This window comes from Pogona vitticeps, chromosome 1 (assembly GCF_051106095.1).
Source record: "Pogona vitticeps strain Pit_001003342236 chromosome 1, PviZW2.1, whole genome shotgun sequence".
NCBI lineage: Eukaryota > Metazoa > Chordata > Lepidosauria > Squamata > Agamidae > Pogona > Pogona vitticeps.
In genome coordinates, this window is record NC_135783.1 from 40,960,998 (window position 1) to 40,987,113 (window position 26,116).

The window sequence follows — 26,116 nt, forward strand, 5'->3', positions numbered from 1 at the left end:
ATCTCAAAAGAGTAGTAATATGGCTAGGAAGCATACTGAGAAGGGAACAGATAGAGGACACTTCCTTTTATGAAAAAGGAAGGCTAACTTTTTTATGTTTTATGTGTCTGCATCTGTATATGTGAGAAAAAGACAGAGAAGGGAGTTAAATATGGAAAAAAACCAGTAAGAAGTTTTAAAAATAATTAGTAGCATGGGTGGCATAAGACTGTGGGAACTTTACTTCTTCTTTTACATCATTAAAATTCTAGTAAACACCGTTGTTTTTCAGGACAGACAAATGAAGGTACTTCTTGACATAACACCTGACCAGCTTACTGCAGTTTTTGCCCAAAGATATCATGATCACCTCCGGTGTTGATGGCTCTAAAAAGGCAGAAAGCACATTCTTCAGCTGGTCCCTGGGTTTTAGGAATGATGCTTAACTGGAATCTCTGTATTTTGAAGCACAAATGGGAGAGGCTTTTGCTTTTGCATGCCGCTCTTGTCCTTCCTAAAGGCATCTGTCTGGCATTCTGAAAAGCAAGGCGCTGGATTAGAAGGGCCCTTGATCTGTTCCAGCAGAGCTTTTCTTTTGTCTTTACTCTGACTTTGTGACTGAACATGGCTCCGCAGGAGCTCCTTCCGATTCCATCAGCTGGAGTTTAAAAAAAAATCAGACATTTCCTGAATTGTGAATCATCAGCTCTGCAGACGGCCTAGGTAAATTGGATCTCTTCCTTCCTAGTACAGGCTGTCCAACAGTTCACACCTTTTGACTGTGTTTGTTCCTGGGATTAATGACTTCTCTCAGCTCTCCTTTCTCACTGGAAAGAACCTCTTGGAGGTGGCATGACCTGAAAGAAGGTGTAAATGGCACTTCTACTTGCGTTTCTTCAGATTTTCTGGGGCCAGGCTTGAAGTTTTGTGATGTCCGTCCACTCAAACTAATAGGCGAAAGTAGCCTCTTCTTTCCCTGTCGAGCACCAGCAAGTTTCATTTGCTAGGGCTAGTCCTCAGACGGGCAGTATACAAGTAGCAGTTAAGCCACTAGTTAAGTCTAACAGTAGTACAACAATCTGGTGCCTTAATGATAGGAGGCATTGCAACAACTCTTGACAATAGATTCTAAAATAAGTTCTCATCACACAAAGTCCTTTTCTATGACAATGTTAAGCTCACTCCCAGCCAGGTTTCCAGCTTCATAAAAAGAATATTTTTGCTTGACTAAATCTTTCTACAGCATGAATAAAACCAACAGTCTAAGTCAGAACAGGAAAAGCTCTTCAGCTCAGATGAAGCAGACTGGTGAAGTCTATGCATGCAAAAGATACAAAGTTCAAGCCTGGGCCAGGCTGGGGAAGAGACTTTCTGAAAATGCTAGAGACCCACTGTTAGTTGGTAGGGAAAATGTTACATTAGATGGGCCAGTGGACTGTCTTAGTGGACACCTGAAAGAAGGTGTCATTTACACCTTCTTTCAGGTCATGCCATGCCACCTCCAAGAGGTTCTTTCCAGTGAGAAAGGAGAGTTGAGAGAAGTCAGCAACTTTCTAGGATGCAATGGACATAACACACAATTCTGAACCAAAGCATAGTAGGGAAGGTGTGACCTTCCAGAGGTGACTGGATTATATTATACATAATATAACTCAGCACTGGACTGCAAAGACAGTACAACCAGTTGCAGGCTAATGGGACTTTTCATTCAACAGCATTGGAAGGAAGAGACATATTCCCCATCTCCAAACTATAGACAACAACAGGGTAGGTGACAAACTGTTGAATCTCCTGCACAGTTACAACTTTGGGTTAATGTGTCTTAAAGCCAGGATTCCTAGGATCCAAGGAATGTCCACATTCCTGAGCTTTTCTCATCTTTCAACAACTGCCATTAGCTTTTGTTTGCTTGTGGTGCTGAACATTCCACTAACCCACATGAATCCTGTTTGACTCTAATGGGGTAAAATATTTTAAATAAATAAAAATAAAATAATGCCCACTGGGAAAGGGACTCGATGTGAATCTTGCAATAGGCAATACCTATACGGAGGCTTCCTTAAAAACTCTGGCTTACAGGAGTCAGTGCAGGCCAGTTTGTTCCCAAGGCACTGCTCAGATTTCCCACTGAAGTGCTGAATCAAAGCTATGCCGTCTGTGCATGTGATTAAAATCCAAAACATCCCTGGGGGTAGGCAGGGCTCAAAGCAAAAAAAGCAACAACAACAACCAGGGAAATGGATAAATTAATAGAGTCTGATCTGCATACGAGGCCTAAATCACCCAGTTATGGATTTCATCTAGGATTATATAAATGTAACAATATTGATTGTAAATATTTTCTGCATTTTTGCAGAACTGTGTTACTCATCCTACAATATTTGTGGAAGAATAATTTGATAATACACTGTCAAGTTTTATAATTCAATGATTCTGTATCTATATGCAGGAGGAAACAAATTCTCTTTTCTGGCTGATAGGGACTTAAATAGATTTTTAAAAGAATTTAGCTACTTAGACCAGTTGCCACAATAAATCTCTTTTCTGAGACAACCCCTGCAGTGGAATAATTATCAAAGCTCGCTACTCAACCCCTTTGAAATTAGTACCTTTGACCAGCTCTCACCCTAGAGACAGAAAACGACATTTCATTTTTGCACAACACAAGATCTGCTTCCCAGCAGAGCTTCTTGTGGCTCAGAGTACTAAATGGGTCACACTTATAAACACCAAGAAGCCATGCCACAAGCTAATAATAATTCACACAACAATGGTGTTTAATAATCAATAATGCATGTTATATTATTTAACTTGAACCAGCCTATGTAGGTTATTGGTTTTTTTGCCATTAATCTTGACATGGGAAAACTATTGTCTTCCTGCTCAGCAGACCAGTAACACAGATTCATAGAGCTGCTTTCTACAAAGAAACAAGACCCACTACAGTACTGTGATAACAGAAACACCAACTAGCTCTGTCAACTTTACTTGTTTTGTGTTCTTTATTTATTAAACTCATTTTCCACCTTTCCTTCAGGGAACTCAAAGAGGCATACACGGCCATGTTACTGCCTTAAAACAAAACTGGGAGGCCAGGATCCAGCAGGATGCTTCTGCTAACGGAATTATTTCTATAAACAAAACCTGGAGGAGGCGCTACCTTTCTCTTTGCAGTGATTGGTGCATCCCAAAAATCTGCGCCAGAGAGCTGAGAAATTCTCCAGACCCAGCATTGTGGGTGAGGTGTGGGGAAAAGGAAAAGGAAGGAATGTTGGATGTAGGCCAGATCTAGGAAGAGAATGTCTCCTCACTCTGACAGACAGATCTGAATGTAGTCCTAAATCCTGGTCCTAATCCGACAATCCAACAACTATACTACTATACCTTTTAAAGTTGAATCTTACTCTAATTATCAAACACCTAATGAAACCAGGTTCAAATATGACTAAAATGGTGTCTCAGTTGCGTGTGGTTGTGTCCCACACTCCTCTGATAATATCTAAACTGAGAACAGTACAAGGATCTGATTATGTGAGAAGCTGGGCCTAGATGCACTGATGTGATAAGTTCCCAGATGATCCTCACTATCCATGAGGTTTTCTAGCTTGCATATATTATTGGAATGGCTAAATCTACCCTTGCAGAATGAGGGCTAAAGAGCAGCAGACGGAAAGGGCAGTAGATTGTTAGTTGTCATTATTAGATTTTTACTGTTAGAGGGAAAGAGTGCCTGAGGTATTTTCTGCAAAGCATGAATGGTAGATGGATTTGCTATTCCAACTCAGATAACAAAATGTCTTGGAATGGCCCTGAGAATCTGGGATTCAACCACAAGTAAAATTCTCAGGTAACATATTTATTTATTTATATGCCGCCCACACTACCCAAGGGTCTCTGGGCGGCTTACAATAATTTAACTACAGTAAAAAGATAAAATGATTAAAATACAATTAAAAATACAGAGTTCTAAAAATTGCCATCAGGACCCATAGCTGATATTATTTCAATTAAAAAACTTCTAGAACAGGAAGATTTTCACCTGGTGCCGAAATGTCATCAGCATTGGGGCCAGACGAATCTCCCTCGGGGAAGGCGTTCCATAGTCTGGCAGCAGCTGCCGAAAAGGCCCTTTGTCTACAAGCCATCCCTCTTACCTCCTTGAGGGATGGCTCTTTCAAAAGGGCCCCCTGGCTAGATCTTAACTGCCGGGTAGGTTCATATGAAAGGAAGCAGTCCTTCAGGTATCCAGGGCCCAAGCCATTTAGGGCTTTATATGTCAAAACAGGCACTTTGAATTGGGTCCGGGCAGCAACTGGTAGCCAATGTAATTTGGACAGGATTGGCCCGGTGTGTCCCCTAGCCGCCCCACCACTCACCAGCCATGCAGCTCAATTCTGAACCAGTTGCAGTTGCCAGACCATCTTCAAAGGCAACCCCACTTACAGCACATTGCAGTAATCTATATGGGATGTTACCAGTGCATGTGTAACTGTTACGAGACTCTGCTAGCCCAGGTAGGGCCATAGTTGGCATAATTTCCACAGCTGAAGGAAGGCGCCCCTGACTACTGAGTCCACCTGGGCTTCCAGAGTTAGACCGGGGTCCAGGAGCACCTCCAGGCTGCAGACCCTGTCCCTTAGGGGGAGTGTAACCCCATTCAGGGCAGGGAAATGACCCTCCAGCCTGTCCGGCGAAGCACCCACTAACAGCACTTCCGCCTTGTCTGGATTGAGTTTCAATTTATTAACCCTCACCCAGTCCATTATCAGGTCTAGACACGAGTTCAGGACAGAAACCGCCTCACCTGGATTGGTGAAAAACGAGAGGTAGAGCCGAGTGTCATCAGCATATTGCTGACTCCTCAGCCCAAACCTCCTAATGACCTCTCCCAGCAGTTTCATGTACTGTAGATGTTAAACAGCTTGGGGGGACAATATTGAGCCCCGAGGAACCCCATGACATAAATGCCATGGGGCAGAGCAACTGTCCCCCAGCACCACCCTCTGGACATGGTCAGCCAGGAAGGAGTGGAACCACCATAAAGTGGTGCCCCCAACTCCCAACCCAGCCAGCTTATCCGGAAGGACACCATGGTCAATGGTGTTGAGAGGTCCAGGAGTATCAAGAGGGTCACACTCCCCCTGTCTCTCTCCTGGCAAAGGTCATCGTACAGGGTGATCAAGGCAGTCTCCATACCAAAACCCAGCCTGAAACCCGATTAAAATAGATCCAGAAAATCCATTTCATCCAGCAGCACCTGGAGTTGCCCGGCCACAACCCGCCGCAACACCTTGCCCAAATAAGGGAGGTTTGCCTTAGTAGTTAACCACTAGCCGTGGGTCAAGGTTAGGCTTTTTTAGGAGTGGCTGAATTATCGCCTCTTTTAAGGTGGTAGGGACCACTCCCTGTCTCAAAGAGGCTTTCACAGCCTCCTGGACCCAGGTGCAACCCCCCCCCGGCAGATCTTCCAGTTAGCCAAGGTGGGCAAGAGTCGAGCGCAGTGGTGGTAGAATGGACAGTTCTCACATATGAATATGAGACATACAGTATATTATGGTAACTTCTATTTTCTTACATGTTTCTTAGGTGTTTCTCATGCCAAGTCTCCTTCTCTCATGTATACAGAACAGAGGATCTCAAAATTTGGCCCCTCCAGGTGTTTAGAACATCAACTCCCAAATACCCAAACCAGCCTAGCGAATGGTGAGTGATTCTGGGAGTTTAATTCCAAAACATCCGGGCAGCTGTGATGTAGGACAATTATTAAGAAACTATGAAATTTTCTCACCCCTTATTTCCAAATATTCACCAGTCTAGTTTAAGACTTCTGCTCCACATGGAGAAATCTGATGTAAGAGGTCCTATTTTCTTAGTGGATTCTTCCTTTTCTTTTACTGCCACAATTCAGTTTTCTTTCCTGACTGATCAGCTGGTTTTAACTGTTACCATGACATTGGCTTGTGCCCAACTTCCGTCTCAGAGTAATGACTTTGCTCCAACACTGGATAAACAGCTGCCAAGGATGGTTACGTGTAACGACTCTCTTTGTCAACATGGAAGGATTATACTTGATGAATATGAACCTTCCTCTGTCATCCTTTCCAATTCTTCTTAATCACAATGTGTTGCTGGAGAGTCATCCATGGATATTTCAATACCATTTTAGCACAGTAGACACAAATTCATATGACATACCTGCTCATCCACACCACTCTTTTAGACTTTGAATGTGTTTGCTGTGCTTGAGCAACTCTTTCCAATTGCTATTCTAGTATTTCTTAAGACTTCCTATGCATAAGATAAATTTGATCTATTTATCTATACTGCATAATTTGCAGCAGATTAGCAAAGATTCAGCTTCCAGTTCTTAAATGATACAACAACATGACCTATAACCCCTACTCTACTGAAAACTGTTAATAAGAAAAAACTGGGAGTGCCCATGAATAACTATTTGGTTGGTAGAATTATGGGCTCCCTTCAATTCTGAGATTAAGAGCAAACTCCTTAGCTCAGAATTCTTTACCTTCAACAGTACAATCCAGGACAAGACAGTTCAGAGTAAGTCTCACTAGGTTCAACAGGGCTTACTCCCAGCTAAGTAGGTACTGGAATGTAGCTTAAATGTGACTTCCAGTTAACCTCCCCACTGACAGAATAGCTTCTGACAGCAGAATGGGCAAGAGTTTATTTTTCCCCTTTACAAGTACCCCCAACATCTTCAATATCTGTTCCAGAAAGTTGTGGTACTCTGTGATAAGATCTGATGGCTAGTAACGGCAGGCTAGCTCAGTGAAATGGAGTACCTGAGTTTGGTGATGTGCTGATGTACAATTCCCCACTGTATCTTGTAGAAGAAGAGGCAGCCTGTGTGGTTTTAAGCAAGCTACACAGTCCCAGAGTATCCCCAGAAGAAGGGTATGGCAAACCACTCCTGAATACCTTATAACTAGAAAACTCTGAAAAGGGTTGTCATACGCTGAATCAACTTGATGGCAAGTCATTACTGTTGTTAAGGGGCTACAAGATGAAGAGGGAAGGGAAAAAACTGTTACACAATGGGAAGTCACATAACATTGGGGGATTGCTTTGTTTGTGTCTTGTGAAGCAGGATCTGGTAGATAGATTTTGGGCTTCTACTAAAAAAAAAGGAGCTCCTCCAAGTACGGGCAATTTCTGGACTTAATGGGGTTGAATGCCCCACCACCAAGGTTCTGGGGGTGTCCCTACCCACTCTGGTCATGAGCCTTCTACATTAGTGATTTTGACATCTTCCCATCCTGGACCACCACCACCACCACCACCACCACCACCACCACCACCACCACCACCACCACCACCACCAACAACAACAACAACAACAACAACAACAACAACAACAACAACAACAACAACAACAACAACAACAACAACAATAACAATAATAATAATAATAATAATAATAATAATAATAATAATAATAATAATAATAATAATAATAATAATAATAATAATAATAATAATAATAATAATAATAATAATAAAATGCCATCAAGTCAATTCTGACTTATGGCAATACTTTTCAGCATTTTCCAGATAAAGAATAATCAGATGTAGTTGATCATTCCTTTCTTCTGGGAGCATTCTGGGATTGTGCAGCTTGCCCAAGGCCACACAGACTGGCTTTTTTCCAGGGAGACAGAGTGGGGAATTGAACTCCCAGCCTCTGGCTCTGCAGACAGATACCTAATTCACTGAGCTATCCAAGGAACTTATAATACATGTAAATGTCATTTTAGGATGATAAGAAACAGTTCTATTTTTCTGCTCCCCCACTCCAAAGTTTATTCTTCAGACCAAGTTATTTTTCTGAGAAATGGGCCATGCATAATTCTTCTGACAACATGGGTAAATGTACTTGGGTCCAATAAAAGTCACATGATAAGCATGCCTAACACCAATAATACATGGCTAATTTTCTTTTAGACCCTTCTAAAAGAATTGTGCTTTCAAATGCAGAAGTCCTGGTGCTGCTACCAGTCAAAAGACATTGCAGCTCCCTCCCGCCCATCCCCACATCCCATCCAACACACAAACAAATTTTCTATAGCTAGAAAAGGGACAGAAGAAGTTGTGGAGAAATGTGGGAGGGCTACAAATGGAAGACAGCATTGTCCAGATACAGACAAAAAGAGAGAAATAATGTGACTGGGGCAACATGACAAAGTGCTGAATCAAACCCTCATGTATCCCAGACCCTTTGCCCATTTTCTCTGAAAACATAAATGCATAACCTGCACCTACCCTGACTTTCAAAATGGTCCTCTTCAGTATTACAAGCCTCTGGCCTGGACCTTAATCAGGAAGGGGAAAAGAAGATATTTGAGGAAGACATTTGAGAAGGCAAGAGGAAAAGTAGTGCCTTTCACATGAAATATAATTATTTTGCACTTGTGTCACAGATCAAGAACCTGTGGGCCTCCAAAAGTTTTTTAACTGCACTTCCATCTTCGCAGAACATTGATTGTGCTGCCTGGGGCTGATGGCTGCTTAGAATCCAGTAACACCTTGAGGGCCAGATTATTTTTAAGCCTTTGCTTACAAAGTGATTTTGAAGAAACTACCAGTGAGGTAGTCTGTTTCAGCACATCACCAAAAAAAGATAGACAGTGTGTTAATACTGTGGTAACTTAAACTCTAACAGATTTCTTTTCTGTGTGAGAACTTCTGTGTGTAAAAATGTGCTGCCTCAAACACAGGAAGTGTGTCTAAGAAAGGGATTTGGTTTCCCAAAAGCTCACATGGAAAGAAACCTGTTAATCTTTAAGGTAACACAATACCTTGCCCCCCCCACCAGCATGTCAAAGTCACTCAGATTACTTAAAGCACTTAATAGGTATTAATTTCTCACCATCCTTCCAAAAGCTTGTAAGGATAGATGATCATCATCATTATCACCATCATCCACATTCTCCTCACCATGAGGAGAGAAAGGGTTTAAGACTAAGTGTGCGATCAGGTGGCTGCAAAGATACACACCTGCTTGCACTAGAAAGGGCTCCCATAGAAAAGAAAACCTCTTGCCTCACAACTCCTGCTAAACATCAAGTACCTCAGTGGTTCTTAACCTTGGGTTACTCAGGTGTTTTTGAGCTGCAACTCCCAGAAATCCCACCCAGCACAGCTGGTGGTGAAGGCTTCTGGGAGTTGCAGTCCAAAAACACCTGAGTAACCCAAGGTTAAGAACCACTTAGCTACATCATAGGTAGTGTAGGTGCTGCAAGCCAGAACAGGGGAGGGCTGTTGCCAGAGGCAACTCATTGGCTGATATGGGAAAGGGAAGGCTAAGGCACCTCTTATGTTCAGTGCCATGAGATATTTAGAATGAATTACAATTCACACAGCAGCTGTAGCTCATATTTCTATTGAAACAGGCAGAAGTTAACTACTTGGGACTGCAAAACTCTCAGAATTTCAAAGGTAGTAGCAGCAGTCATTAGCCAAGCTGGAGTGATGGATTCTGTGAGTATTCAAACAGAAGTTTTCCAGGCTCTGGAAATATGCTGATGGTTTTTATTTGATTGCATTTTATAATGTTTTATTCTTCTTTGTAAGCTGCCCCGAGTAGACTCTGTCTAGAGGGGCGGGGTATAAATCGAATAATAAATAAAATATAAAAAATAAATGCAACAATGATAATGACCTGTAGGCTTACAATAAGGGCATAACAAGGGCAAAATGTGTCCTTGAAGAACAACCTTCCTCAGCTGGATGCCTTAGAAATGTGTTGCAGTTACCTTCAGCCAGCTGGCCAAACTCTTCAGCTCAAAACAATCTGAGAAGGCCAGGGTGGAGAAGAATGTTGTCTCAATGACCGATGAGGCTTTTGCACTTGGCGTTACTAAAACAGAGGCTTACCATCGTTCAGGGAACTCCTCGGCAGCAGAAGGAGCAGGGTCCAACTTTGATGAGTTCAGAAGCAGTTTCAGACATTTCTGAGAATCATCTTCACTTGCCTTTGCTGATTTGGTGATGGGTGGGATCAAAGCAGCACCCAATGACCTCCTCAAGCTCTCAACATCGCCATGTGGGATCTAGAAAGAAACATGGTAGGAAAAATCTAAAATTTAAACAAAGGCCATCCTTAATTCTGAGCTACATATATGTATTTCGTTTATATCTTGACAGAAGAGTATAAAAACAGTGAACACATTTGGAAGGGCAGCAGATGTGAATATGTCTCATTGACCTTTGCTTTTTTAAATTAAAAAAAATCACTACTGGTTGCAGTGGCAGTGCTGAAGAATAAAATAATTCTGTCTTTTAAATCAAATTCTGTTGAAGGGGTGAGGGAATAACTTTTTGTGTTACACCAAACTCTCTAGGAAAAAAAGAGTTAAGAAAGTTCTGTAAGCATGCAAACTCCAGTATTTCAGCTAAAATACCTAACTTGCTGAGGTCTGAAAATGTTTGCATCACCTGCAGTGTGAGAGCTCCCCCATCTGTGCTTCCTGTCCTCTTTGCCAGTAGAAATTCAGCACTCACCCTTTTCCCCCTTTTCTTTTTAAAAAATTACTGGAATAAATTTAGAACCCCTCTCCAGGATGTATCTATTATTCCTGCCAGACAGGCTTGAGCTCCGGCCAATTTTGCAACTCCTTCGACCTTCCATCAAAATCTGCTTCTCAGAAGTCTATTAATTTTTTGCATTACTGCTCCTCCTGCCGGCCCTCATCAGCTTCTCAGCCTAAATGATAAGGTGTGATCACTGGATTCTTGGTCCTCTCCAAATGTCACTTAACAATTTGTCATATCTAAGTTACCACAAGTTATTAACTCCAGAGGAGCTTCATATCTCATAGACCATGCTATACATTGACTGTGCTGAATAAAATGCATGTGATCTTTGTAAGAGACTATTCCTGTGTCAGGAATAGACTTCTAATGCAACATTCCTCACCCAGGTGATGGACCAATAAAAGAACCCTGTCATGGGTACTCTGGCCCACATAATTTTTTGTCTAGCTAGGGTGATGGTACTCCATCTCCCAATGATGCCTATCAGAAGGTCTCCATTTAAGAGGCAGCAATACAGCGGAGTAAAACAGAATCTTATTTCTGTCCCTTTGGCCTAGCCCTCGAAAATAACATGGAAAGCAGGGGGGAGAGTACATTTCCCCTCCCATACACCACCACCAAGCAGGCAGATATATAGCACACTGGCATCAAGGCTGTATATTACACTAGACTACACTGCAAGAAGTTTTTCACATTTTCATTCAAGTCATTCAAGAACGACAAACCATATGCAATCCACTTCTGCAGTTCCTCAAATCTTAAGACAAACTGCCAATTACACAAACTAATGCAAAAGAAGAAGAAAGCTAGAAGCTTAAATATAGTTTGAAGACATGGTTATACAGGCAGGCTTTCCCTACAGCCATATATATAAATAAATAAATAAATAAATAAATGCTTTCATCTAGACATAAATCTAGGCCTGTACTGTACAACTGAGGTAGGTGGTATGGACGTTGGCCAATATCCTATTGCTGGTCCCAACTAAAGTGGACTCTTTGACTCAATGGAATTTACTTAAGTGTTAACAGCTGATTCATTGGGTCTGCTCTTCGCTGCAATTAGGAAAAGGCCATTGGCTATTATATTCAGTGAAGAGCAAGAGCACTTGAGCAACATGTGCTTAACAGTTTGGGCATTAATGGAGAATGTAAACTCTGGTGAGTACCCCCCTTCAACATGAGTTAGTGAATATGGACCACACATCAGATTCATAACTGGATTTGGTCAAATGCCCACTTGTTCCTAATAGGTATGTTTGACTTGACTGGAGAACTGATGGCAACAATTTTGTAGTGCATTCATTCATGCACTGAAAGTGTCCACACAGCAGTTGGCCCAATTAGGCACCTTTCTCCATCTGGCACCTCACACCTTTCTCTGTCTGGTCTTCCTTCCCAGTCATCCCTCTTATTTTGTTTAGTTCATGAAGTGACACAATCCTATATTGACAAGACATGGCCACTTCTGGATTACTGCTGCATCACCTATTTGATGCAGTGCTAAAGCAGGAACATCTGAAATAATCTTTTGAATTCATTTTTTAAAGAGGTGTCAACCTGAGCGTGTGAGCTGGGGGGCAAGTAATGCTGAACCATCACACCCTGCCCCACTGAAGACATCACCTTTGAGTGTGATCAGGAATGCCCACCTACTGCCCCAAGACAGACATTACTTTGCAAATAGTAAGTTACCAAAAAGCAAAGCAAAGCAAAACAAAAACCCTAGCTCTGCCAGCCAAACAAAAGGTACTGAATATGTATGGGGAAAGACCATACAGATGATTAGATTTACATCATGTAGCCCATGGAAAAAAATTATAAACATTAACACTGAGAATTCCAGCACAAGCAGCAGGACAAATGTTTGTCTGGTTATGCCCGAAATTATATGTAAGTCAGTACAACTGGACCACGTAGTGTCCTTATTGCATAGAAATATGTTAGCATCTCACTTTCTGATGACAGAAATATAAGATGAACCAAAATTCTTGCAGAATCAGAGACTTCTGAAATGCTGCTATATGTTATTCTATTTGACCGCACCTGTTGTGTGGCTCCTCTTGACTCTGAATGATTCCGTCCAGCTTCCAAGCAACCTCTGCCATTCTCTGACACTTCATGCTCTCTTCCATGGACTCCATTTATCTCTGGGGAAGTGGGGATGCTCTGAATAGGAGGCATAGGTTTAGAAGCGACCAAGAGTCTTTGAGAAGCAGATCTGGATATGGCTGGTTTCAGAGCTGATCCCTTGGGACCTGCAGGATCAAGAAAGCCTGCAACATGAAACACAGGGAATGTGACATTTCACACATCTCTTAGGGTCGAACTAGATTATATTTAGCACATCTGTGTTTGTTTGTTTGTTTGTTTGCAGAAGTACCTCCTGAAGTGGTGAAGGGCAGTTTCTCATCAAATAAAATTTTCCTCACTGAAATATCCTGCATTTAGCATGATTGGTCATTGGGAAGTAAACTTGACTCTGTTCAGAAGTCTGAATGTTGAGGCACAAATGTTTAGGCATATCCCATTGTGAGAAGGGAAAAAGTTAATTCTGGGGAATAAACATCCCTGTTAACATTTGCTTTGATCCACAGCAACACTGAGAAGATCATACAAAGAATTCAGTCCAGTATTAGCAGTCAGGACTGCTGGAAACAACCTCGAAATGTGAACATATGTTTTTAAGTGCTTTCTTCTTCTCCAGAAAATGGCATACCCATGCTCATCCTGCAGTTATCTCCTATATCCACCATGTTGATGGCCCAAAACAGATCGCTGATTAAATCCCTACTACAGCTATGGATTCCTCAAACAATATCCACAGGACAGGTATACTGTATCTCTGAAATAAGGAAGAAATGGGCATTCTCCCTCATATGGAGAATGAGAGAAGAAATACAATTATGAAAACAGACTGAAAGGCAGCCCAGAAATTATACAGACTGGTCACAAATTACACCTGCTATATCTGAGTGGCGCCCAGAAGAGAAATAAAGAACTAAGGCTTCTTCACATATTTCATTTTTCAGTTTACTTGTATGTACACACCTCAAATGCATTTGTTATATGCAATGAATAGTTGCTTTCAATCACAGGTACCATGCAGAGAGAGTCAAAACTGCTTGCGGTATCTCCACTACATGTATACATAAAATGCCAAGCAACCATTTGTTATCCCAGCACTGAGAAGCAGCCCTGAGTGTTGGACCTGGAAATATTTGGCATTGATCAGCAAGGAGGAAACACATCCAAGTTGCATGCACTGATGGCGAGAGATCATAACATCACCTACTGGCACGTTGATTGCCAAACCTGTTCTTCACAGCGCATTTATTTAATCGCAACTCTTTTGACTTTTAAATAGAAAGAAACCCACAACAGTTTTCAGTCCAAGTGCTTTGAAGACATATGCTGCCACACTGATTGATCATTTTGTATGACAGTGGTGGACTTTAGCCATCCTGCATCTGTTCAGATTAATGTTACAGCTTTGCTGCAAACTGAGCTTTAGAACAGAGATGGTAAACAATATTTTTGTAGACTGCAAATCTTAGAAAGGTTTTCATTTCTTCTTTTAATTTAGGAAAAAGTTGTTCCTGTTTTTTTGCTTTCATAGCAAAAGTTGCTCTGGCTCAGCTTTAGTTCTCCACCCGTAAAATGAGAATAACAGCAACTTAGCCAAAAAGATTATTGCAAGAATGCCACAAGAGTTTAAAGCTTACTCCACAAAGAATATCACCACCATCACCACCATGTTACCAAAAAGCATGTGTAAGTACTCATCATACCTTTATTAGAAGCAAGTGTGCCTTCAGACATTCGCCTCTTCTTGAGCTTGTCCTTGATCTGGGCAGTCTCCATGGCTGCACTGCAGACTTCCTGTTCATCCGGGTGCTCTCTCGGCTGCATGCTGGGTGGTTGGGTAGACTCTTCCATGCCTGCGCTATTGTTAGCTTGCTTCTGAAGGCCTTTCCTGCTGTCCCAGCTCTCCAGAGGGGAAGGATCAGAAGATTTTCCCTTGTCTTCCCACAGACATGATTGTTTCTTTAGAACCGTATGAAGAGATGCTGTGGGGCAATTTACCAAAACAGGCAAAGTTACTCAACCTGCCCATGTGTAGATGAGGCCCCTGTAGCCCTCCCTCTGTATTTTTCCAAAGAACAAATTAGCTTTTGGGGAAGGCAGTGGGAAAATTATGGACAACAGGTTGACCAGATGAAGCATAAGATGTCCTCGCTAACTGTATCAAAGAATTCTAGCAGGCATCATCATCATCATGCAGGGATGAGAAATCAGCACATGCCAAAATTCCACACACCCCATCCCTTCTGTGCCTCTGGTCAGTCAAATTGGCTGCCTTAGGTTGCCAGGGCTTTCGGAAGAGAAGAGGCAACTTCTGTGATGGCAAATTCCTTTTTAGACACATTTTGATATGCTATGAAACTGAGCCTGTGATGCCATTTTGCATTTGTCATCTCAAGAGAAACAGCAAGCGTTTCCATTGGCTCTTCAAAAACAATACATGTCGGCTACTGACCAGCTGAATGTTAACAGAATGTCAACCATGTGATGGGCATAATCCTTCCTGCTCAGATGCATATAAAAATTAACACCCAACCTGAGCAGGGATAATTTCCCCAATGAACAGATACAAGATTAAAAGCTTCGCTATACCATGGAGTCCCACACTTAATCAAATCAGAGCCCCAAAGCACAACAGAGAATTTTACTGTTAGGGTCTATGAGTTCTGGCATCATTCACTCATACGAGATACCATTTTGACAGTTGTGTGTGTTATGTGCCGTCAAGTCAGAACCAACTTGCAGTGAGCTTAATCGGGCTTTTAAGGTAAGCAAGATATGTAAGGAGTGGTTTAAAAATTCCACTCCTTTAGTGAGTTTTCATGGCTGAACAGGGATTCAACTCTATTCTAGGGGGTCCTAGTTCACCACTCTGTCCCCTACTCTACACTGTGCATCATTTTGGTGATAGTTACAGGCATACTGTTGGTTCATCTAATGCAGTGGTCCCCAACCTTGGGCCTCCAGATGTTCTGGGACTACAACTCCCAGAAGCCTTCACCACCACCTCTGCTGGCCAGGATTTCTGGGAGTTGCAGTCCAAGAACATCTGGAGGACCAAGGTTGGAGACCACTGATCTAATGTGAATCATAGGGTAAGCAGGATAAAAAATCATCAGTGCTTAGACTGCAAAGGGTGAGCTACTTTGTTTATTAAGCTTATAAGGTCAATTCATCAATAAATACTCTCTTATACAATGAATACGGTTAGATATCAAGAAAGATTGTTTCTCAAAGTGCTCCTTTCATCTTGTTTTTTTTTTGGGGGGGGCATGCATTTTTTAAAAAAAATAACAGCTCCAGACTAGGTTGTACATTGGCTCTGCAACCTGGAGTCCATCACTTCCCACTTCACAAGCAGAGGGCAGGTTTTCTTCATGGAGGCAATCCTTGCAGAACAGTAGTGCTTGTACCAGCAACACACTCCCATGTTACTTCACTAGCAAGACTTTCTGCCCACAGACCACAAATCTCATTTCAACCTTTATCGGAAATCACACCCGGGTATACATCCTCCTCACCATCATTTGCTGGCATCCATCCATTCCCATGCAGATGCAGACTGGAATCCATGCTCCCTCCTCTCAGGGCCCTGCATCCAGGCTTCACTTGGGGAAGGCGCCCACAATATATCGCAACAGGAGCTCGGTACTTCGCTTGAAAATAAAAACAGCACGAATGAAATAACACGTACAGGAATAAAAATGAGCACGTCTTTGTTGTGGAAAGGTGGGCTATAAATGGAATGAGTAAAGAAATGAATTCTCTAATTTCTCTTTGTTTAAGGATATATGCAAAAATTATTATTAAATCACTCAATGCAAGAAATGGAAAATAACTAAGGTGTGACTTTTGCTTATTAATGCTCACTGAGCCAGCTGTCTGCAATCTGATGAAACCAAAGGCATTGGATGCATGTGTGAGATGACTGCTACACTACTAACGTCTGCCTCTTTTCCACACCTTTTGAATTTCCCCTCCTATGGCCACTCCCTGTGCCAAATCCAAGGCTTTCCCTGAGTATCCTCAATTAGGAAAGGGTATTAGGGTAAATTACTGCAGTGGAAAATACAGAGGCCGTAACAAACTGAGAGTGTTGGGTGAAAAAAAACCTTTCCTCCTGTCTGGTCGGGAATGCCCCAGTATGCAGGAGATCCTCTTATTCAAGTAACTGTTACAAAAGCTGTTGAATGATTAAGTCCAATAGTGAAAACTGGGCAAAACAATCTTGGTTGTCAAAACACAGAAACAAGTGTGTATGTGTGTAAAACAACCTAAACCCTACACACATCTTTTCTGTGGCAAATCAATGCCATTGCTATTCCAACACTAACGTTGCTTATAAGCCAGTCATTGTGTGATTTTATATATCTACTGTCACCAATAAAAGTATTTGAGAAGGGATTTTCGTGATATGCTGTGATATATTTATGTCCCCAGAGACAAATCTCAGAGAGAGAGAGAGAGAGAGAGAGAGAGAGAGAGAGAGAGAGAGAGAGAGAGTGTTCTCTCTAAATATGACAATGGAGCAAAGAAGGAAAGGAAACGAAGGGAAAAGGAAGGAAATTTTACCTGCTGTAAAATCATCATGTGTGGTCATGTGTAACAGTACAGAAGTACCCAGGATAGCTTTATAGCCAAGAGGTCAGATGCCCTCTGTCTCTATGGTCCTGCACCCACAGCCACGAGTCTGTCAGAATATCCAAAGACCTGCACAGAACAACAACAACAACAACAAAACAAGATCATTGTGGGCAAAACGTTACTCCACAAATGAAAATCCTAAACCTTCAGAGACTGTTTCATACCAAGGGATGGGAAATTTTTCTTGTTTGAGTGACAGCTCCCAGAATCCCAGCTGATGGCCGTAGAGGATGTCGTCTCAAAAAAGCAACCTTTCTCATGTTGTCCACAAAAAGTGAGTTTCCCCATCTCTGTTGCATCCATCAAGTTCCCACATATAGATTTTTTCCTTATTTACATCAGCATATTGAACACCGGGTAGGTGGGGCTCGTGAGCCATGGAAGGCAGCCCATCTAGGAGAAGGAAAACTCCGATTTCAAACCTCCACTGCCTTGTGGCTATATCCACTCATGGAAAAGGCTTCAGGAGTTAACCTCGAGGCAAAATCCGGAGCTGGAGTCCCGAGGGCAGCATGTGTCGTTCTGCCAACTCCTGCGACATTGCTGGAACCAGTCGTATTGGCTCTTGCCTTTCCATTGGACCATTTCAGCAATGTGGAGAGGGGGGATCTGCTGCTTGGGTAACAGCCTATCCTCCATATTACCTTACCCGGGCTTCATGCTCTGGAGAGGACACTCCTCGATTCAGAGCATGTTACCATAGTCTCTCGAGACTGAAGGATGCCTATGTATTGAACAATTTAAAATTATGAAAGACAGGCAAACTTAAAAACAAATTAGAATGTTGTGATAATTAGACTGCTTTTGACCGATTGGGGGACAGTTGGTCAAGAGAACCTCCCCGAAGTGCAGAAAAGCGTAGTATACTTGGGTGTCCCCTGAGCAACAGCGTGCAGCCAGCCAATCCTTCACCTCAGAAGGGTTCCCCACACATAAATAAATAGATGTACAGTGTGGGTGGCGGGTATCATCTTCTATGAAGGTATTATAAGAGTTTCTCTTGCTGGGTCAGGTGTTGGGCTGCAGAGGCAGACCTTGGGAGTTCAATTCATCTGGTTGGGGCCACTGTGAGATACAGGAAGCTGGACTAGAAGGGCCCTTGGCCTGATCCAGTAGGGCTCTTCTTATGTGCTTATGTAACATTCTGTTTAAATTATGAAGAATAATTTATTTTTCATATGCCATTTTATGTACATCAAGGTTCTCTTTTGTCCTCCTTTTTGGTGATGTGTGGCTCCTCTACGTGGCTCAGGCAAAAGGTCCATCTAATCCAGCCCTGTGTTCCTATTGCTGCCAAGCAAAAAGCAAAGCGTGCTGCTTATATACCACCCCACAGCACTTAAAGCACTCTCTGGGTGGTATAATAATGCAGGCTATATATCCCCCCCACCTCCCAGAAAGCTAGGTACTCAGAAGGATGGAAGGCTGAGTGAACCTCAAGCCAGCAACTTGGGATTGAACCTGAGTTTTTGGCTGCAAGACAGTAGTTTGACCACTGTGCCATGAGGATCCAACCAAATGCCTTTGAGACACCCATTATCAGGATATTAATGCACAAAGATCCTCCTGTTAATGTTCTCTCTTAATGATGTTCCTGGTATTCAGATGCACAATGAACCAAAAGTTGATGGGACTAATAACTATGGATTAGCCTCATCCTTCACTGCCAGACAGCTTATGAAGGTAGGCCAATATGTACAACTACAAGCAATAACAAGGGAATCACAGTGATACAGCACAAACATATTCTCAGAGCATAGAAAGGGACAGAGATCTTCATGGATGTTGGCAAGTCATCAGATGCAAGTCCCAAGTTCAAGTCTGAGATTTTAGTACCAAGGACCAAGCCCCAAGTTCAAGTTCCTATTAAAAACTTTTTTTCCCTCAGATAAAAAGGAAGGGGTGGATGGGTTCCCAGTTGTGAGTTGAGTCTGAGTCATTAGGGGAGGAAACCCTAAGTCAAGTCTCTGGTGCAATTTAAATCTGACTTGACAACGAGTCCCATGACTCAAGTCCCCATCCCTGGAGATTTTCTTCCTCAGGGAAGATGGTCACTCTGCACGTTTCCAGATTATCAGCTCAGCTCTGAGTGTTTCTATACATTCAGCTTCTAATGCTACTCATTCAGTGCTCTTATGCTATATGTTACACGAAGAACCTCATTAGAAAGTGAGTTTACACACATCAGGGGCCATGGCAGATTGTGATTTGTATTTTTCAAACACATTTTCTCCCAAAAAAAAAAGTACACTTCCGAATATGTTGTCATCTTAAAGTATAGTTTTTAAGGTCAAAGTTGAACAGTATAATAATATTTGGAGAAGAGCGAAGTCCATTATTTTCTGAACTGCACCTGTCCAGGAGGTACACATCACCAAGCCTGATGCATCCAATCTTGCTTCCCAAATCTTTTTCTCACAAATTGATCACTTTGGGGAAGTTTGTGTTAGAATTCAGAAAGATCATATTCCTCAAGGGTCTCTATACATCACTACATATTTTAACCATGCTGGAGATAACCTGGCTGACATTTGGGGAGATTGTGCTTCTATTCTTCATCCCAGTGATCACAATTTCAGGGCTGGCCCAAGACACTTAGCTGCCTGAGGTAACGATCTTCCTCTCCAAATTCCATGTACGAAAAGCAAATGAGTCTGGTTGTTCTGTTGTTCAAGGACTGGTGATGAGACAGCCTCCTCCACTACAATGGAAAGCATCAGAGTGGCTTGAGGGCATCGAACAGGCTGTGCATTAGAAACACTCCTTATTCAGTATCTTGTTTCTGCCCCCCACTCTCTACCACTTGAGATGAATCCCTTCATTCCAAGAAATGGTAGGTCCAGTCCTGCAGATTTTGTACTATCTCAAAAAAGACAGAAGAACTATGGGGAAAGCACAAAACAGTAACCATTTATTTATGACATTATGCAAGCCCATGGAAAACACCAAGTGTGGGTGCATGTCATAAATCTGGGTTAACCAAAAAGGCCCAGTTCTGCTGATATTGCAGCTTACTATAAATTTCACATTAATTTCAACATCACGCAAGCTCGGTTATGATGATAAACACTTTTGTCAATTCCACAGACTGTTAGTAGAGGAAAGAAGAGCCATTTGCACAATAAACCAAGCGTGGTAACAGTCCAAAGAGACTGATTTGTGAGGAAAAAGATTTGTGAGGAGAAATTGGATGCATCACACTTGGTTAAACCATGACAAAAGAGTGTGAGCCTAGTATGAGCCTCGTATGAAACAACCAGAAGTATTTATTCATTCTTCCACTAAAAATGAAATATTGAGAATAACTCTATATATGCCTCAACATGAAATAAATATGCAGGGATAAAATGTCAGCCAATTAACTGTAAATTTAGATGAGCTGACCATTTATTAATTTATTTGTCAATTTATCATGCTGCAGCCTGCCAGCCATTTCTCAGGCATCTTCCCTGTACAGCAATATATTTATATTCCCCCCACCCACCCAAATTGTGCTCTGCTACTTGAATTCCTAAATTTAAATCACACAGAGGTGTAAAAAAATACACTCATCTTAAAAACAAAAAAGCCCTTGCCTGCCATTTCTTTATTCTTATATTCTTAAATTCCTTAATTTTTCTTTTCTTTTTCAAAATGGTATAATCTACAACTTTATGAGATGACAGGAAGCCAGATGGAATGATAACTAGATAAGGGAGTCCTAACATTTATTGGGACACACTCTCAGCTTCACTCTTCATCTCTGCTTCTTTTTTCATCTCTCGCTTGATGGCCTGTCATGTCACAGTAGCTGTCCTGGGATTTATCAGCTTACCTGCTGTGATGTAAAAAAGAGAACTGCAAGCCTTATGTAAAGCCTGGGGTGGAGGGAGATTATGAGTCTTTGGATTTATTTATTTTTGAAACATACAGGCTGAAATCTTGTTGTTCAGCACAGTAAATCATACAAGAGGTAGGCCCATTGAATTGGTGGGGATATGGTGAGTCAACTCCTCTGTAGGTATCACTGATTCAAAATGGACCTATTTTGGTTGTGAGCTGCAGTAGTGTAGTAAGTTACAACTCAAGTAGGTTCATTTGAATCAGTGCAATTTATGGAGGAGCTGGCTCACCAAATCCCCATTGATGCAATGGTCCTGCTCTTGTGCAACTTGCTATGCTATGAAACAGAATGTCAACCTAAGTCTGCCACTTCTTTATGTACACTAAAGAGTCACTATTTTAAAAAGACCACATATAAAATTAATAAAACACTGTTCAGATGACCCTCATCTTCAAGTGGTCAATCACTCAGTCCCTGTAGAATCTATGCAAATACACATAAACATCTACTGGACGTTAAACATACAAGCCATCAATTTTCAGGGGCACTGAATCAGAAATTTATGTGCAGCAATACTGGGTATATAGCAGCCACTTGATACAAGCTCCATCTTCCCCCTCCATGTACTAATTAGTCTCACTGGCTGAAATCCAGTAGTATGTCAAACTACAGTAGGTGCATTGAATCAATGGAACTTACATAGACATTGATTGACTAAATCCCCACTGATTCAATGGACCTACTCTAGTTGTCATTTACAACCAGTTTTCAGTCAATCTCTTTTCTCAGACTTCTATTCATTGAGTTAAAGGTAGAACTGGATCATAAACCCAAATTTCCTTCTTTGCACCCTTTCCTACCAGGTATTGGATGTTATCATGGCTATTTTGATTCTCTGAACGGTAATATCAAGCAAAAACAAATAAAAAATAAAGAAGACAAAAATGTTTAGCACCTTAAAGACTAACTGCTATATTTTGTTTGTTTGTTTGTTTGTTTATTTATTATATTTGTGAGCTCTTGTGGACAAGTCCACTTCCTCATACACATTTGCACAACCAGCTGATTAATGAGGAGTTCTATACCTCACCCTACACTGGACTGCCCAGCCTCTGTGACATTATGACAACCCACTGCCTTGGTATCATTTCCTGGCCCTGAAATCTCAAGGAACAGAATATTGCTTACTGGCAATGCAAGAACCATTTTCAATGGTTTGGGTATTTTGCTTTTCCAAAGCAGCAAATACGTAAAGCATACAAACTCAAAAGCCTACTGTATATGAATCGATTTCATATAAAGCCTTTAAAGCTTTATATGAAAGCGACTGGTCTAGTGAAACAAGTTACCCATTAAAGGTTTTGCCAGAAAAGAAAATAATCACTGTATCTTTTTTAACCTACAGAATTCAAAATGGCTCCTTAGAGCAACAGATTCACCAACAGTGTTAGAGGTGGCAGCCATACTGAAAAGTTGTGTATGGCAAATTTAATCACAAATTAACTATCCCTGCAATCACAAGCAGAAGTGAGCAAGCAGGGCAAACTGGTTCTGACTCTATACTCCAGCACTAATTAAACAGCAATATTGAGTGCCAGGTATAGGACATGGCAGATTATTCAAGCACTGTGCCCAGTATTTGCAAAGTACATATTGTTACTGTCACCACTAGAGTTGTGGCCAAGATACACATACTGTATTTCTAAACAGCGGCTGATAGATCATCCTGCACGTTTTTTTTTTTCTTTTCCAGTTAAACAGTAGCAGGAACAGAGAGTATATTTTCATGCAATACCTAGAGGACAGTGAAGTAAAACAGTGGTCCCCAACCTTGGGCCTCTAGATGTTCTTGGACTGCAACTCCCAGAAGCCTTCACCACCACCTCTGCTGGCCAGGATTTCTAGAAGTTGAAGTCAAAGAACATCTGGAGGCCCAAGGTTGGGGACCACTGAAGTAAAACAACATGCCTCTTGTTAACTTCAGTGAGTTTCACGTTATTTATCTATAACATTTCTATCTTGACTTTTCTGCAATGAGGTCCAGGGAATGCACAAGGTATTCTTCTTCCTCCCATCCACTTTATCCTCCCAACAACCTTGCGAGGTGGGACACTTTGCAGCTATTCCGGCACTCAGTACTGGTGGAGCGTGGATTCAAAACCAGTTTGCCCTACTTGCTCCCATCTACTTATTTACTTACATATTTAGGGTTGATTTGAATTCCTTCTACTCCCGCATCTACCTCTTTTGGAACTTGACTGCCAAACCCCTGGAGACGACATCATCTGCCTTTGGCTTTTGGTTCCTTCATGAATCATTTGGCCATGCTGCTTTCCTTTAATCCTGCTGGGCCCTAACAGGAAAAATGGTGGGAGGGCCCCTCTTGGTGCAAGAGTGTTTCTCTGAAGTGTTGAAGGTATGCACTCTACAGACATGAGTTCTCACCTCCATTTCTTTTCAGGTGCAGTCATTGAGTGATCATGAATCACACATACACAGCAGTGATAATGGGCATGACTTCATTAGCTGTCCTAGACCTAACTTTGGTATTATCTGAAATACAAAAGAATCCAGGAGAAGTGTTTAACTGTGTGTGTCCTGCTCAAAGTCATCAAATGAAATCAGGTGATGCACACAACAGTGTGTGAACATGGACAGAGGCTAGCATGACTGTCAGGAAGCTACTTATTCAGGCAAGTGTTAGGAGCTATAAAAAACTTGAAGAAGATTTTGACAACATAGGGTGGATACTTTGAGAGCTTTTCAAAGGGAGAGTTAATTATACATCTTAAAATCTGGAGGACCCCAACTCACAGCAGTTCACTTTGTGACTCCTTGCTTTCACAAGGCTTCTAATATCAGCTAACGCCACTCCCCTAGCATTCAAAACTCACAACCACTGTGACAGGCTATTGCAATACTAGGAGAGATGGTGGGTGAAAAGATTAGAAAATGGCAGAAAGGAGAAGCCAGCAAGCATTCTATAGAGACAAATTCTCAGAGAGAAAAATCACAGAGGCTTTATTTATAAAGCATGAACATTTTCCAGCACTCAAACCCCTGTTTTAACACCCAGCCTAAAGGAAAATAGGGTTCAACTTCAATAGTTTTGCTTTACAACTACCATCAGGGAACCAATTAGGTTGTATGTGCAGAGGTCTGGTCTAAAGTCTGCTAGGATTTGGGGAATTCTTAACATTCCAGAGCTGGAGCAACTCCTGTAGTCAAGATTTTCATAGTTTTAACTGAATTCATAATTAAAACAATAGAAGCACAGAACAGTTTCATTGTATTATCTGCATGATCAAAGTACTCTGCGTTCTTAATTGCTTGTACGGTGTTTGCCTGGTACAAAGTTGCCTCGTTCTTCACTGGAGCAACCGTGTATTATTACTTCATGTGATTGTCTACGCAGGAGGTCATACACTGACCTGCTGGTCCTTGGCCCAGCACTTTCACCTCCTTCTCTGGGCCATCACACATGCTTCTCTAGGCCAAGGAAATGGTTTGGCCAGAAACAGGGGCTCTCCCATATTTGTCTGTCCCCTAAGTCTTTTTGCTGTTGCAGCTTGGAAAAAAATGACTTTTTGGACCACATTTTCTGGAATTCCCAGCTAGCATAGCCACCAGCCATTGTATTCTGGAAGATGCAGTCCAAAAATTTTGCTTCTCAACTTCTGCTTTCTATACAGGAGGATATTGGTAACAACAGAAGAGCTGTGCTTCCTTCCCACAACCTTCTACAAGCTTCATTGGCTCTCATTTTCTCATTTTGTGACTACAGTGAGTTTAGGTCATTTATATTTTGTTTGAAAGAATGGCTGCATTAGTCTGCAGACAGAGTTCATCATTCAGTGGCTAATCCTCAATCTATTATCTATTGTTCTGGACCCAGGAATAACAATAATCTTAAAGCAACTACTTTCTTTATCACCTATACATAAACCACCTGGCTATCTTAGTCGGTTTGCTATGGTGTAACACACACTCTGTGTTCAGTATGATCCCATCCTCACTGTGCTCAACTGTGATCAACCATTCTCCTCACTTGGAGAAATGGAGAGTGTCTATCAATAGTAATTGTGTGGGACCTTAAGAACTAGAAAGTGTGGGGAGTCACTTCACACATAACATCTCCTTGAATCTAGCCAGCCTGCACAACATAGTATTAGTGTTGTGTTCTACTGAGACTGAGTATTTTTTGCATAATCTATGGTTCTGCAGTCATTCTACACAAGCTCAGAGACTGCAGTGGGGTTCATCCTTTTTCAAAATGCACATTTCTTGCTGATAAGAGGCTACAAGTAGTGCTACTCATGCAACAGTGCCACCATTTCCCACCACCACCACCTTCCTACTCACAGCAGCCCTGCAGCGTGCCAAAAATCTAGGGTTCCCCAGTCCTCTGGAGCAGAATATAAGGGTATATGGGAGGTTGCATGAGAAGAGGAAGCTGACACTTCTCTTTCTACTGGCAAAAGTAGGTTCTGCCAGCAGAAATGCTCTGTTGAATAATAGCCATGATTAGGACAAAAAATAAAATCCAAGATACAGAGGAAATTACTGGTCACATCACATCACAGAAAAGAAGGAGGAACAGCCTACAAAGGGATGCTAGAATTCAAGAAGAAAGGCTTCTGTGGCATTCATTTTTGCTCCATGCCATAACTAAACCAAACAAAACTAACTTATGCAAATCAAAGATGTATACATACCATGTGCTTAATTTATATAAGTTAATGTATTCCTTTCATTCATTCATTCATTCATTCATTCATTCATTCATTCATTCAACTTGCCAGCTACACTGAAGAATAAAATTACAAGGTTATATATAAGACCACAGCTCCCAGAATCACCTGGTCAACCATGGCAGCTGCAGGATTTGGAAACCTTTTGTCCAAAAAAACCCAAACAACTTTTCCAGGTTTTGCATTTAACACTTCAAAATCTCATGCAAATACGTCCCTTTTTGTGTCTTCTTTTCTGGCAATCTAAACCAAGGAAAAAGAAATATGGACCATGGGCT

General features: G+C 41.7%; 1 protein-coding gene and 1 long non-coding RNA gene across 4 annotated transcripts in view; one reads left to right on the forward strand and one right to left on the reverse strand.

Annotated features, from left to right (window-relative positions):
- TOGARAM2 (TOG array regulator of axonemal microtubules 2) overlaps positions 1-26,116 on the reverse strand; it is a 91,439-nt gene that overhangs the window by 47,705 nt on the left and 17,618 nt on the right. For 2 of the 3 annotated variants that reach the window (XM_078383018.1, XM_020793138.3), the window contains exons 2-7: positions 17,193-17,330; positions 16,142-16,276; positions 14,327-14,605; positions 12,582-12,811; positions 9,877-10,052; positions 8,263-8,312 (exon numbers count right to left, since the gene is read on the reverse strand). In XM_078383018.1, the coding sequence (XP_078239144.1) occupies positions 8,263-8,312; positions 9,877-10,052; positions 12,582-12,811; positions 14,327-14,605; positions 16,142-16,276; positions 17,193-17,220 (898 nt within the window). In that variant the 5' untranslated portion in view covers positions 17,221-17,330. The remainder of the gene's footprint in view (positions 1-8,262; positions 8,313-9,876; positions 10,053-12,581; positions 12,812-14,326; positions 14,606-16,141; positions 16,277-17,192; positions 17,331-26,116) is intronic. The other variant, XM_078383019.1, reaches the window with a different exon arrangement.
- LOC144585817 (uncharacterized) lies at positions 9,392-13,259 on the forward strand. Its single transcript, XR_013540382.1, has 2 exons — positions 9,392-9,480; positions 13,133-13,259. It is a non-coding gene; the product is annotated as an uncharacterized LOC144585817 (long non-coding RNA).